The sequence below is a fragment of the Hyperoodon ampullatus genome, assembly GCF_949752795.1.
Source record: "Hyperoodon ampullatus genome assembly, chromosome: 8".
Taxonomy (NCBI): domain Eukaryota; kingdom Metazoa; phylum Chordata; class Mammalia; order Artiodactyla; family Ziphiidae; genus Hyperoodon; species Hyperoodon ampullatus.
Window position 1 is genome coordinate 75,306,860 of NC_136921.1, and position 16,625 is coordinate 75,323,484.

At 35.6% G+C, this 16,625-nt stretch overlaps 1 protein-coding gene across 2 annotated transcripts in view; it reads right to left on the bottom strand.

Annotated features, from left to right (window-relative positions):
* Positions 1–16,625, bottom strand: part of WDSUB1 (WD repeat, sterile alpha motif and U-box domain containing 1) — a gene marked incomplete at both ends in the record, with an annotated part of 88,720 nt that overhangs the window by 44,088 nt on the left and 28,007 nt on the right. For both annotated transcript variants that reach the window (XM_079710435.1, XM_079710434.1), the window contains 2 exons: positions 7,574–7,714; positions 16,270–16,449. In XM_079710435.1, coding sequence (XP_079566561.1) covers positions 7,574–7,714; positions 16,270–16,449 — 321 coding nt within the window. The remainder of the gene's footprint in view (positions 1–7,573; positions 7,715–16,269; positions 16,450–16,625) is intronic.

Consider the following 16,625-nt stretch of genomic DNA (forward strand, 5'->3'; position numbering starts at 1 on the left):
GGCATTTTTCACAGAACTAGAACAAAAAATTTCACAATTTGTATGGAAACACAAAACACCCCGAATAGCCAAAGCAACCTTGAGAACGAAAAATGGAGCTGGAGGAATCAGGCTCCCTGACTTCAGACTATACTACAAAGCTACAGTAATCAAGACAGTGTGGTACTGGCACAAAAACAGATAGAAAGCCCAGAGATAAACCCACACACATATGGTCACCTTATCTTTGATAAAGGAGGCAGGAATGTACAGTGGAGAAAGGACAGTCTCTTCAATAAGTGGTGCTGGGAAAACTGGACAGGGACATGTAAAAGTATGAGATTAGATCACTCCCTAACACCATACACAAAAATAAGCTCAAAATGGATTAAAGACCTAAATGTAAGGCCAGACACTATCAAACTCTTAGAGGAAAACACAGGCAGAACACTCTATGACATAAATCACAGCAAGATCCTTTTTGACCCACCTCCTAGAGTAATGGAAATAAAGACAAAAATAAACACATGGGACCTAATGAAACTTAAAAGCTTTTGCACAGCAAAGGAAACCATAAACAAGACCAAAAGACAACCCTCAGAATGGGAGAAAATATTTGCAAATGAAGCAACTGACAAAGGATTAATCTCCAAAATTTATAAGCAGCTCATGCAGCTCAATAACAAAAAAACAAACAACCCAATCCAAAAATGGGCAGAAGACCTAAATAGACATTTCTCCACAGAAGATATACAGACTGCCAACAAACACACGAAAGGATGCTCAACATCTTTACTCATTAGAGAAATGCAAATCAAAACTACAATGAGATATCATCTCACACCAGTCAGAATGGCCATCATCAAAGAATCTAGAAACAATAAATGCTGGAGAGGGTGTGGAAAAAGGGAACACTCTTGCACTGCTGGTGGGAATGTGAATTGGTACAGCCACTATGGAGAACGGTATGGAGGTTCCTTAAAAAACTACAAATAGAACTACCATATGACCCAGCAATCCCACTACTGGGCATATACCCTGAGAAAACCATAATTCAAAAAGTCATGTACCAAAATGTTCATAGCAGCCCTATTTACAATAGCCCGGAGATGGAAACAACCTAAGTGTCCATCATCGGATGAATGGATAAAGAAGATGTGGCACATATATACAATGGAATATTACTCAGCCATAAAAAGAAACGAAATTGAGCTATTTGTAATGAGGTGGATGGACCTAGAGTCTGTCATACAGAGTGAAGTAAGTCAGAAAGAGAAAGACAAATACTGTATGCTGACACATATATATGGAATTTAAGAAAAAAAAAATGTCATGAAGAACCTAGGGGTAAGACAGGAATAAAGACACAGATCTACTAGAGAATGGACTTGAGGATATGGGGAGGGGGAAGGGTAAGCTGTGACAAAGCGAAAGAGCGGCATGGACATATATACACTACCAAACGTAAGGTAGATAGCTAGTGGGAAGCAGCCGCACAGCACAGGGAGATCAGCTCGGTGCTTTGTGACCGCCTGGAGGGGTGGGATAGGGAGGGCGGGAGGGAGGGAGACGCAAGAGGGAAGGGATATGGGAACAGATATGTATGTATGGCTGATTCACTTTGTTATAAAGCAGAAACTAATACAACATTGTGAAGCAGTTACGCTCCAATAAAGTTATTAAATAAATAAATAAATAAAGACTGTTACAAGAAGTAAGGAAGAACACTACATAATGATCAAGGGATCAATCCAAGAAGAAAATATAACAATTATAAATATTTATGCACCCAATGTAGGAGCACCTCAATACATAAGATAAATATCAACAGCCTTAAAAGGATAAATCGACAGTAACACAATAATAGTGGGGGACTTTAACACCCTTCTTACACCAACCGACAGATCAACCAGGCAGAAAATAAATAACACAAGCTTTAAATGACACAATAGACCAGGTAGACGTAATTAATATTTTCAGGACATACCACCCAAAAGCGGAAGAGTACACTTTCTTCTCAAGTGCACAGAAAAGTTCCCCAGAATAGATCACATCTTGAGTCACAAATCGTATCAAGTATCTTTTCCAACCACAACACTATGAGATTAGAAATCAATTACACACACACACAAAAAATGTAAAAAACATAAATACAAGGAGGCTAAATAGTGTGCTGCTAAATAACCAGAGATTACTGAAGAAATCAAAAAATACCTACAAACAAATGACAAAGAAAACACGATGATACAAAACCTATGGGATGCAGCAAAAGCACTTGTAAGATGGAAGTTTATAGCAATACACGCATACCTCAAAAAACAAGAAAAATCTCAAACAATCTAACCGTACATCTAAAGGAACTAGAGAAAGAAGAACAAACAAAACCCAAAGTTAGTAGAAGAAATAAAGATCAAAGCAGAAATAAATGAAACAGAAACAAAGAAAACAATAAAGATCAATAAAACTAAAAGTTGTTTGAGAAGATAAACAAAATTGATAAACCTTTAGCCAGACTCAGCAAGAAAAAAAGAGAGAGGATGCAAATCAATAAAATTAGAACTGAAAAAGGAGAGATTACAACTGACACCACAGAAATACAAAAGATCATAAGAGACTACTACAAGCAACTATATGCCAATAAAATGGACAACCTGGAAGAAATGGACTAATTCTTGGAAAAGTACAAGCTTCCAAGATTGACCCAGGAAGAATGAGAAAATATAAACAGACCAATCACAGGTAATGAAATTGAAACCGTAAAGAAAAATCTTCAAACAAAAGTCCAGGACCAGATGGCTTCACAGGGGAATTCTATCAAACATTTAGAGAAGAGGTAACACCTGTCCTTCTCAAACTCTTCCAAAAAATTGCAGAGGATGGAACACTCCCAAACTCATTCTACGAGGCCACCATCAGCCTGATATCAAAACCAGACAAAGATACTACAAAAGAAAATTACAGACTAACATCACTGATGAATATAGATGTAAAAATCCTCAACAAAACACTAGCAAACAGAATCCAACAACACATTAAAAAGATTGTACAGCATGATCAAGTGTGATTTATCCCAGGGATGCAAGGATTCTTCAATATATGCAAAACAATCAATGTGACACACCATATTAACAAATGAAAGAATAAAAACCATATGATCATCTCAATAGATGCAGAAACAGCTTTTGAAAAAATTCAACACCCATTTATGATAAAAACTCTCCAGAAAGTGGGCATAGAGGGAAACTACCTCAACATAATAAAGGCCATATATGACAAACCAGCAGCCAACATCATTCTCAATGGTGAAAAACTGAAAGCATTTCCTCTAAGATCAGAAACAAGACAAGGAGGTCCACTCTCGTCACTATTATTCAACATAGTATTGTAAGTCCTAGCCACAGCATTCAGAGAAGAAAAAGAAATACAAATTGGAAAAGAAGAAGTAAAACTGTCACTGTTTTCGATGACATGATACTATACAAAGAAAATCTGAAAGATGCCACCAGAAAACTACTAGAACTAATGCATTTGGTAAGGTTGCAGGATACAAAATTAATGCACAGTAATCTCTTGAATTTCTATACACTAACAGCGAAAAATCAGAAAGAGAAATTAAGGAAACAATCCCATTTACCATCATAACAAAAAGAATAAAATACTTAGGAATAAACCTACCTAAGGAGGCAAAAGACCTGTACTCAGAAAACTATAAAACACTAATGAAAGAAATCAAAGATAACATAAACAGATGGAGGGATATACCATGCTGCTGGATCGGAAGAATCAATATTGTGAAAATGACTACTACCCAAAGCAAGGTAGTTCAATGCAATCCCTATCAAATTACCTATGGCATTTTTCACAGAACTAGAACAAGAAATTTTACAATTTATATGGAAACACAAAAGACCCAAATAGCCATAGCAATCTCGAGAAAGAAAAACGGAGCTGGAGGAATCAGGCTCCCTGACTTCAGACTACACTACAAAGCTACAATAATTAAGACAGTATGGTACAGACACAAAAACAGAAATATAGATCAATGGAACAGGATAGAAAGCCCAGAGATAAACCCATGCACATATGGTCACCTTATCTTAGACAAAGGAGGCAAGGATATACAATGGAGAAAAGACAGTCTGATCAATAAGTGGTGCTAGGTAAAATGGACAGCTACATATAAAAGAATGAAATTGGGACACACCCTAACACCATACACAAAAACAAACTCAAAATGGATTAAAGACCTAAATGTAAGGCCAGACACTATAAAACTCTCAGAAGAAAACGTAGGTAGAACACTCTTGACATAAATCACAGCAAGATCCTTTTTGACCCATCTCCTAAAGGGAAATAAAAACAAAAATAAACAAATGGAACCTAATGAAACTTAAAAGCGTTTGCACAGCAAAGGAAACCATAAACAAGACAAAAAGACAACCCTCAGAACGGGAGAAAATATTTTCAAATGAAGCAACTGACAAAGGATTAATCTCCAAAATATACAAGCAGCTCATGCAGCTCAATATCACAAAAACAAACAACCCAGTCCAAAAATGGGTGGAAGACCTAAATAGACATTTTTCCAAAGAAGACATACAGATGGCCAACAAATGTGTGAAAAGATGCTCAACATCACTAATCATTAGAGAAATGCGAATCAAGACCACAATGAGGTATCACCTCACACCAGTCAGAATGGCCATCATCAAATAATCTAGAAACAGGGCTTCCCTGGTGGCGCAGTGGTTGAGAGTCCGCCTGCTGATGCAGGGGACACAGGTTCGTACCCCGGTCCGGGAAGATCCCACATGCCGCGGAACGGCTAGGCCCGTGAGCCATGGCCGCTGAGCCTGTGCGTCTGGAGCCTGTGCTCCGCAACGGGAGAGGCCACAACAGTAAGAAGCCCGCGTACCGCAAAAAAAAAAAAAAAAAAAAAAAAATCTGGAAACAATAAATGCTGGAGAGAGTGTGGAGAAAAGAGAACCCTCCTGCATTGTTGGTGGGAATGTAAATTGATACAGCCACTACGGAGAACAGTATGGAGGTTCCTTAAATAACTAAAAATAGAACTACCATATGAGCCAGCAATCCCACTACTGGGGATATACCCTGAGAAAACCGTAATTCAAAAAGAGACATGTACCACAATGTTCATTGCAGCACTATTTACAATACCCAGGACATGGAAGTAACCTAAATGTCCATCAACAGATGATTGGATAAAGAAGATGTGGCACATATATACAATGGAATATTACTCACCCATAAAAGTAACAAAACTGAGATATTTGCAGTGAGGTGGATGGACCTAGAATCTGCCATACGGAGTGAAGACAGTCAGAAAGAGAAAAACAAATACCGTATGCTAACGCATATATATGGAATTTAAGAAAGCAGTACTGATGAACCTAGTGGCAGGGCAGGAATAAAGACGCAGACATAGAGAACAGACTTGAGGGCACGGGGTGGGGAAGGGGAAGCTGGGATGAAGTGAGAGTAGCACTGACACATATACACTACCAAATGTAAAATGGATGGCTAGTGGGAAGCTGCTGCTTAGCACAGGGAGATCAGCTCAGTGCTTTGTGACGACCTAGAGGGATGGGATAGGGAGGGTGGGAGGGAGGATCAAGTGGGAGGGGATATGGGGATATATGTATACATATAGCTGATTCACTTTGTTGTGCAGCACACAAACAGTGAGGAGCATTTATACACCAATAAAGATGTGAAAAATAAAGAAAAAAGAAAAGAATTACCATATAACCTAGCAATGCAACTTCTGGGCATTTACCCAAAGGAATTGAAAGCAGCAACTCAAAGAGATATTTGTATATCCCTGTTCACAGCAGCATTATTCATAATAGCCAAAAGCTGGAAGGAAACCAAACATCCATTGATGGATGAATGGATAAACAAGATGTAGTGTACACATACAACGGCGTATTATTCAGCTTTAAAAAGGAACGAATTTCTGACACAGGCTACAATGTGTATGAACCTCGAGGACATTATGTTAAATGAAATAAGCCAGACACAAAAAGACAAACACTGTATGGTTCCACTTATATGAGATATGTAGAATAGTCAAATTCATAGAAACAAGAAGGTATACACAGTTTCAGTTTTGCAAGAAGAAAATATTCTGGAGATTGGTTACACAATAGTGTAATACACTTAAAAATGGTTAAGACAGTAAATTTTATGTGTATTTTACTACAATTAAGAAAAGATGTATTTAAATAATTAATGCCTGCATCTAATTACAAATTTCCCCAAATCTGGTATACCTGTCTCTCTGATGAGCTGGGTAAGGTTAGGACATAAGTCCCAGTTTATTATCACCCCCATCAACCATCAACTCACTCTCAGACTATACTCCACTACACCTCCACTGTCGTGGAATTTTGCCTCCACTATAACTGATTCAGACCAGAAATGAGGCAGTCTAAAGATTTCTGGGAAATAAAAACAAATAGAAAGGGGCCCACATGTGTACACTTTCTTAAAGACTTCTAAGTTTTACTTACTGTTTAACAATAATTTAGTTTAACTGTAAAAGTACACTACTGGCATAACAAACAAAATCAGAGTAAATAAATGTAAATTCAGCAAAAAAACAAAAATTAATTTTTTAAAAAAAGGAATACAGTTTCAAACAAGTATTAAACTTGCAAAAATAAATGAGTTCTAAAATTCAATGATCACAAAACTGGAAAAACAGGTACACTTACATACATTTCTGGTAGCATTCTAAACTATTTTTTCCTAGAAAACGATCTAATAACAAATCTAACTAGAACTATCAAAACTGTTCTTTTTAACATTCATAAAATATTCTGATTGGTTAATTCTGCTTTGGGGAACACATGTCATGAAAATACCCCTAAGTAATGGTAACAACACAATGAAAGGAGTACCAAGATATCAGCACAATGCTATTAACAATATAAAGCTTTTCAAACATATACATACACCAAACGGAAGAGTCAAATTGTAGCATAGAGCTACAATGGAATAAAGTTATTAACACTGAAAATTATGTAGACTAAGTCAATATTCAGAAATGTATAGTCTTAAAAAATAAAAAGCACAATATGGATTCACTGATTACAACTATGTAAAGTATGTATGTCTGTGTTCACTGACGAAGATTAGAAATTAATGTGAAATTATGTAACTTTATAACCTCTGAATTCTTATTTCTGTAAGGTTGTTTAAATTCATGATAGACAAAATAAATATAATAGATATCAACAGTTTATCTTAAAAAACAATATTTTAACTATACATTCTAGTAACTAAATACATATTTCACAAGTTTAAGTAAGGCTTGTCAGGCTTATTTCTTTTTGTCTCTAATCTTATCCAAACCTGCTCCATCCAATTTTATTCATTAAGAAATACACAATGTTCAATAGTTCACCTCAGATCTAAGGAATTTTTAAAAAGAAAAAAAAAAAAAGAAAGAACTTGAGAAATAAAGTAATTTTGAAAAAGTTACACATTTAAACAAACTTCTGTGAACTGTCTACATTATTTATTCATTTAGTACATAATATGCCCTGAAACTTAGAATAGCATCACATACCTGATGCGATGACAGGATCTTTCATAAGCTCCCTAGTTATTGGACATATAAATTCATCAGGAATTCCAGAGGAAAGGGTTTTCATCTTTGTCCTGAGCTCTTCAATTTCCCGCAGAACTTTACTACGCAGCCCTAGAGATTCTGAAAAGAAATTATTCTGTTAGGGCTGGAGAACTATTACTTCTAACCTTTATGCAAGTCTTCAGCAAACAAAGAGAAATTTCATCTACTACAACCAAAAACCATCAGACATTCTGTTTTACCACATGGAACCTTTTCTTTATAAATTCTTTAATCAATATTTGTAGTATAGAATACTGTGTGATTAAAATAACTCAGCAAGAGAAAGTTTATTCTAAATAACTTTAGATTCTCAAAGATCCTCAAGAATTTCAGATTGCCCAAATACTAATATACCACACAAAATCAGAAAAGGCTCATTATTATAGGTTAATTTATTTAGACAACAAAAAATTTCCTAAAAATCATTTTTAAAGATGTTCAATTTGATAATATAAAAATTCCATCTTATATTTTTAAACATTATGAAATTGGATATATTATTTGCTGATTCTCATATGAAACACAATCTCAAGTAAAGTTCATATGTTTGTCCAAGACTCTACACATACGTTTCATTCATTTGTAATACTTTTATCTTAAGTTTTTAAAATTATCTTAGTTTTTAATTTTGGAAAGATTAATACGATTAAGTTTAGGAAGTTTAGTGTGATTATCTGTTAATATTTTTAGATAATCTAGCTGACAGTTCTATTTTAGGTGGAGGTGTTTGGGGGGTGTAAGGTGGGTAGGAAAAAAGAACTACATTTCAGAACACCTCAGAGTTCCCATAAAAAGCCAAATCAGCTTTCTTTCTGATTGGACGGTAATTCTCCAGTGTTTATACACACCTTATGACACCTTTTGTCTAGCAATCTTTTCAAGGATGTCTGCAAACTTACTTGGAAGCTAGAGATAGTGTTTCCCTCCCAGTCTGAGGGCAGATTTGTTTCCTGACAAGTACAAAGATAATGTCTTCCTCTTGGACTAGTTTGCTAGCAGTCCCTTTATAAGATTGGGGGGGTTCATAAACTCAGGGTTCCTCAGCTATGACACCAACACAAATTGCCCCATAAGACTAGGTGGAAAGGGCAACCAATTTAAATATGAAGCTCATGCTGCCTGCCGTGCCATGAGTAATAAACTGTTCAAATCTATTTGGATTCATTGACCATATCTATGCAAGTATGGCAAGTCAACCTAGCAGCTGCCTACATCTTAGGAACTGCTTTACTGCTTTCCTACGACTTACCTCCTATGTAATTCATTGAAACAAAATTGAGGATTTTTAAAACAATTTTTTAAAAGCACCACCACAAGTTTATAATTAGACTAATTAGACACATTAATAATTACATAACTACTAACATAATTAAGTCATATAATTTAAGGGGACAATTATACAACATGTAATAAGGATATAGAGGTATTTAATATTCTGAAAACAATATATATATTACCCTGTTGAATATACATGTGTGCCAATATTTAGAATGTTTATTAATAAAGAATATAGAAACCCTATTTCAAAATGTACTGGATAAGAAAAGGTTAAATTGTGTGTTACCCTTGTCTAATTTTAATGTCATTTAAAAATACCCTCAGGCAAGCAGTTACCAAATCATATCCACAGAACTTGGCCAGAAGAAGACATCTCCTTTTGTGATCGGGGTTTGGCAGTGAGTGTTATTAAACTTAATTGCTCAGAAAGAAAAGACCCTTACCAGCTGAGGGCTAGTAAACCCTCAGTATGGGCAGTGGGCAATATTTAGCTATATTTACTATAACTCTGAAAAGGCATCTGGCTATTAATAAGATGACAAATTAAATAGGCCATCACCTCCTGTACCCTCTTCCCCACCCCTGGAAATGCTACATAATTGAGAATTGATGGAGTCTGGACACAAATAACCATCAAAAATACAAAACAGAATTCTGAAACCTCTCAAAGAAACAGAAGTAACTAGGTTCCAGAGTAGGGGATGGGAAACAGCTTAAAGCAGAGATTTGTGTACACAAATGGAAGAAATACCTTTCTACTTGTAGCCTTCACTCTCCCCAACTTTGTCCTGTAAATATCGTTGCTAAGGCAGCAACACCAGCATGAGCTGGAGGCAGGGTAACAAGAGAGTGCTATGGCCTGGACTAACAATTACAGCCCATTGGGCTGGTCACTGAATCACCTCTGCAATGCCCTGAGACAGAACGACAGAATCAAAAGCTGGTTTCTTGGAGAAAAAACTTTAAAACTTTTTATTTTTTAAAAATAAAATTTATTAACAAACTTCTGACTTGAAAGATCAAGAGAAAACAAGACATAAAAACTATATTAGGAAAGAAAAGGGACACACAACTATAGGTACAGTAGGGATTTTTTTAAAGGATTTAGAGAAGATGGTGATAGAAGCAATGTAATTTTTAAACTTCTCTGAATCCCCACATAAAAACAGAGCAACGAGATAGCAAAATCAAATCCCACCGACACTTCCAACAAAACAAAGTAGCAGGGCATCCTCATGAATCCCGCTATTAAGTGGAAGAGAATAAACCACCAACATCCATGAGACCTGTGACTGATATCAATGTGGAAGCAACAGAACATCTGATAGGCCTGAGGAATGGAGACCCCGAAATGCCCTACTCTCAGGAAAGTGGGGTAGGCCAATTTAAGAGCAGCAGCTGAACTGGAAGGGTTACGCCCACTCTAACAGTAGGTCAGTGCACAGGCCTATACATGCGAAAGGACTATTCCACTTCCAATTGTGTGTAAAGAAAAAATGGTAAATGTTCTTGTTACTTAACAGTATATGCAGTTAGGCAACAAGTGAAAGTCTACATAAGGAAGTATTACTAGGATTTGAAACATGAAACTTCCAAAATTTAAGGATGTTAAGACAGCTGGTGCATAAAGTTTTAAAAAGCATTTAATAATTTGATATTATAATTTTTAAAGCAGAAAATTATAAAAATGTCTCATGTGCTTTCATGGTTTCTTGAAAAGACAAGAGCAAAATGAAGAGGGAACGCTTTGAAAAAACCTCATTCCCAATTAAGAATCTATGACTGATAATTAGCTGAATATAAGGGTAAGGACTGACATGATATACAACAGTTCATTGTCATTTGTCATTACATGGTTCTACCATTATATCGTCTACAGCAATTCCAAACTCCAGGATAGGTAGCAGTTTGCAATATTCCTGAGGCCTGGATATAAACTGAAGCCAAACTGCAGATGAAAATCACGTGGCTAGTTAGTGGACTTAATGCTTGCCTAGTATCACATCTTAAAGAGACTTTCTTGCTCTTTATCTTCATACTTTATGCCTTTTGGTTGCAATATTAAAGGCTGTTGTAGAGTTCACAAATTCATGGATACACATGTCTTAAGACATACCTCTCTTAATATCAAGGATCTCTTGTACCTGTAATCTCTTTCCGGATATTCCTTATGCAAATATAGCACTAGATATAAGGAGTTATTTCCTACCTAAAACTGTATGTCTATTGTACCCTTAGTTTTCATTAACACTAGCCTAGAAAAGCACTATTACTCTAGGTTAAAACACCAGGTTCCAACAGATACTCAAATCTATAGAAGGTTCCTTTATTGTATATTTACAAAGGCTCATTGAAAAAAGATTTGATAGACTGCTTGACTCCTTAAAAATAATTTTTAAGTGTCAAATGTAATAGATATACTACTTTGTTCCCTAACACTCCAATATACTTCACTGAAAATTAATTAACTTCCTTCATGTGATAAATGTTAAATTCATATTTATTCACATTGACACAGGAACCGTTTTAACAGCTGTACCACAAAAGCAAATGCAAGTAAAATAGTTATGCATCACAAGAGTAAAATTCATTATCACATACTCATCAGTTTGCCTCTTAACACATTTTTTTCCAGACCCAATTTCACTTCTCTATTACTCCAATTGACTGTTTTGAGGAGGAGCCTACTTTTCTTAAAACTCAAGACTAACAGAAATCCACTGTAGCTTAAAGTAGCACTTGTAGAAGATTAATGTTAGCTTGCTGACCCTTTATAATTGTGCAAAAACTTTAAAATATTGATACTGTAGAATGATGTAGAAAAAATTATTTTAAAATTTATTTAAAATTTTATTTACTGATTTATTCTGTATTTAATTTGTTGTATTTGCTAACTTTCCAAATCTTAAGCACAAACACAAAGCGAATTCCTTAATAGAGAGTATGCAATGTTCTTGTCTCCATTTATAATGATATTCCTAATTCAGCTTTTAGACCACAGCAGGCTTATTTAAATTATATTTCAATTTTGGCTTGAGCCTGGTAGTTCCAAAACTTATTTCACTGAACGTCAAAATGATCGTAACTACTAAACCCGAGACTCACCTTCAAAAACTATTTCAGGCCATTAATTGAATCCTGTAAGAATTTCTTATACTTTATTTATCAGGCTATTGGGACAGAATTTTATTCCTATTGTTTTTACTATGCTCTCTTATGTTCTGAAACATCCTTTGTTGAAATCTGAAATTACTGTTTTATATTGTCATGTGCTTCTGTGTGATAAGGTATTGTTAAAACTTATTGTGGGGCCTCCCTGGTGGCGCAGTGGTTGAGAGTCCGCCTGCCAATGCAGGGGATACGGGTTCGTGCCCCGGTCCGGGAGGATCCCATATGCCGCGGAGCGGCTGGGCCCGTGAGCCATGGCCGCTGAGCCTGCGCGTCCGGAGCCTGTGCTCCGCAACGGGAGAGGCCACAACAGTGAGAGGCCCGCATACCACAAAAAAAAAAAAAAAAAACTTATTGTGAGAGAGTAATGAGAAATCAGCTAATGAACATGCTAAATTCACCAGAACTTAAAAAAAAAACAAAAACAAAACAAAACCTGTACTCTATTACCTACTTTCAGGAAGAAAGAGTAAACTATAAATTATAAAGGAAATAAGTTACTAGAGATACAAAACTAACTTTCACAGTATGGCCTGAGTACAAAACCATCTGATTCTAATTATTTTCACAAAATCATCATTCTATTAACTTCTTAAAAGGCCATAAGCTTCCAAGACACTTAAACAGGTTCACATACTATATTTACTATGTAATGAAAGTATACTACTATACTTTAGAATGATTTTCTAAAAACAAACACTTTTTTTGCTCTTTGACTCCTCATTAACAGTAAATTCACTATGGACAACCTATTTCCTAAGCTTTCTGGTTAATTAAGATTTTACTAGAGCATACAGATAAGTGTCTGAGTATTATGTTCATTAGAGCACAACACTAAGACTTCAAACTGTTTTTGATAAGGATGTACTGATAATAACCAGAACACATAAAACAACTGTTACAATTCAACAATAAAAAGACAAACCAATTTTAACCAAAGAAGATATACAAACAGCCAATGAGCACTCGAAAATATGCTCCATATCATTAGGTAAATGCAAATCAAAAACCACAATGAAATACCACTTCACATCTATTGAATGGCTATAATCAATAAGATAGGTAATAACCAGTGTTGACAAAGAGGTGAGGAAATTGGAAAGCTCACACATTGCTGGTGGGAATGTAAAATAGTACAGCTGCTTTGGAAAACAGTCTGCCAGTTCCTCAAAATGGTATATGTAGAGTTATTCTACTTTTAATCATATATCCAAGGGAAATGAAAATATACTCACACAAAAACTCATACATATATATTCATAGCAGCATTATTGACAACAGCCAAAAAGTAGAAACAACCCAAATGACCATCAGCTGATGAGTGGATAAACAAAATGTGGTATAGCCATACAATGGAATATTATTCAGCCATAAAAGGTAAGTACTTACACATACAAAAACATGGATGAACCTTGAAAGGTTAAATTAAAAAAGCCAGATACAAAAGGCCACATATTGTATGGTTCCACTTAAAAGAAACGTCCAAAATAGGTAGATCCTATTTCTACAGAAGATAGATTAGTGGTTGCCAAGAGGCTAGAAAGAGGAAAGAATGGGATTCTTTTGGGGGGATAAAAATGTTCTGCAATTAGATAGTGGTGACAGTTGTACAACTCTGAGTACACTAAAAACCAGTGGATTGTACACTTAAGAAAAAATGACTTGTGCATTGAAAATTACAAAGCCTTGTTGAAAAAGAAATTAAGAAGACCTGAATAAACATAAAAATATCCTGTGCTTATGGATTAGAAGAATTAATATTGTTAAAATGACAATCCCCAAATTGATGTATAATCCCCATCAAAGTCAGGTGGCTTTTTTGCAAAATTTGACAAGTTGATCCTAAAATTCATATGGAAATGCCAAGGGACCCAAAGGAGCAAAACCAATCCTGGGGAGAAAAAAAAACCAGAGATGGAGGACACACAATTTTCAATTTCAACACGTACTACAAAGCTATAGTAATTAAGACACTGTGCCACTAGCGTATGGATAGACAAATAGATCAGTGAAATAGAATTGAGAGTCCAGAAATAAACCCTCACATTTATGGTCAACTGATATTTAACAAGGGTGCCAAGATAATTTAAAGGGGAAAGAACAGTCTTTTCAACAAATGGTGCTGGGACAACTGGATATATACATCTGAAAGAATATAGCTAAACCCTTACCTCACATTATATACAAAAATTAAATCAAAATTGATCACACACCTAAATGTAAGAGCTAGAACTATAAAAGTCATAGAAGAAACACAAGTGTAAATCTTCAAGATTCAGGATTAGGTTTGGGTTTCTTAGGTATGACACCTACAGCACAAGCAATCACAGAAAAAAAAGATAAACTGGACTTCACCAAAATTTATAACTTTTGTGCATCAAAGGACACTTTCAAGAAAGCGTAATGAGGGCTTCCCTGGTGGCGCAGTGGTTGAGAATCTGCCTGCCAATGCAGGAGACATGGGTTCGAGCCCTGGTCTGGGAAGATCCCACATGCCGCGGAGCAACTAGGCCCGTGAGACATAACTACTGAGCCTGCATGTCTGGAGCCTGTGCTCCTCAACGAGAGAGGCCGCGATAGTGAGAGGCCCGCACACCGCAATGAAGAGTGGCCCCCGCTCGCTGCAACTAGAGAAAGCCCTTGCACAGAAACGAAGACCCAACACACCCAAAAATAAATAAATAAATAAATAAATAAATTTTTTTTTAAAAAAGCGTAATGATAACCCACAGAATGGGAGAAAATATTTACAAATCATATATCTGATTAAGGGTCTAGTATCTAAATTTATATAAACAACTCAACAATAAAAAGACAAATAACCCAGTTTTTAAAATGGGCAAAGAATATGAATAGACATTTTTCCAAAGAAGATATACAAATGGCCAATGAGCATATGGAAAGTTGTTCAACATCACTAGTCATCAGGAAAATGCATATCAAAACCACAATGAGAAACCACTAGGATGGCTATAATTGAAAAACTAAGCAAGTGTTGATGAGGATGCAGAGAAATTGGAATCCTCATACGCTGCTGGTGAGAACATAAAAAGGCACAGTTGATTTGGAAAACAGCCTGGCAGTTCTTCAAATGCAAGCACAGAGTTACCATATGATCCACCAATTCCACTCGACAGTTTTCAGAGTTTTGTTTTGTATATTTGATGGTTATTTGTGTCTAGACTCCATCAGTTTTCAATTATGTAGCATTTCCAGGGATGGGGAAGGGGTGGGGAAGAGGGTACAGGAGCTGATGGACTATTTAATTTGTCATCTTATTAACAGCCAGATGCCTTTTCAGAGTTACATTAAATATAGCCAAATGTTGCTCATTGCCCATACTGAGGGGCTACTAGCCCTCAAGCTGGTAAAGGGTCTTTTCTTCCTGAGCAATTAAGTTTAATAACACTCATTCCCAACTCCCAATCACAAAAGGAGACATCTTCTTCCGGCCAAGTTCTGTCAATATGATTTGGTAATGCCCTAGAAAACTGAAAACAGATGCCCATACGAAGCATGTATATGAATATTCATAGAAGCATTTTTCATAAAATCTAAAACATGGGAACAATCTAAATCCAATCAACCGGTGAATGGATGAACAAAAAGTGATAAATTCATACAATGGAATATTATTTGGCCATAAAAAAGTGAAGTACTAATATATACTACAACATGTATGAACCTTGAGAACATGCTATGCAAAAGAGGCCAGACACAAAAGGCCATACATTTTATGAAACGTAGAACAGGTAAATCCTTAGAGACAGAAAGTAGATTAGTGGTTGCCAGGAGCTAGAGAGACAAGGAATAGGAGTGACTGCTAATGGGACTGGAGTTTCTTTCTGAAGTGATGAACACGTTCTGGAATCAGACAGTGGTGATGGTTATACAACTCTGAATAGTCACTGCACTGTACACTTATAAAAGGGTAAATTCTATCACAATTTTAAAAATATACATTTTAAAAATTACAGTCACATGATCGCTTTAATTACCTAAACAAACAGTATGTAACATTTCTTTTCCATAATCTAATAAGAATATACTATATACTTCTATACACATATACCAGAACTACTACTGTGCTAGAATATTAAGAGGAAACCATTAGTGCAATTAAAACCAATCTCAGAGTAAATTATTAAAAGTTGTTTTTAAGACTGCCTAACTTTCACTAGTCTTACCAATTTTCAAATCATCAGCTAGACTTTCTTTTGTAAGATTCAACAGTTCTCGCCCATCAATGTTATTCGTTTTGAAAATACCAACAAGGTCTTTTAAACCTTGTGCACAAAGCCACTTTGAGACATCGTCCTCTGACCAATCTTCAGTAAATTGCTTTGGTTGATCTTCTGCGATCCTTGCTTAAAAACAAACAAACAAAAAAACCCACAAACAAAAAGTGAAAAAACAACAAGCAAAAGAAAAAGTATATCCTTTATAAACATTCTCACTTTGTACTAAAAAGTAAATGAAATTTTCTTGTCTATGTTTTCTACTTTAACATCCTTTAAGAAATTTTTAAAAATCAAATAATACT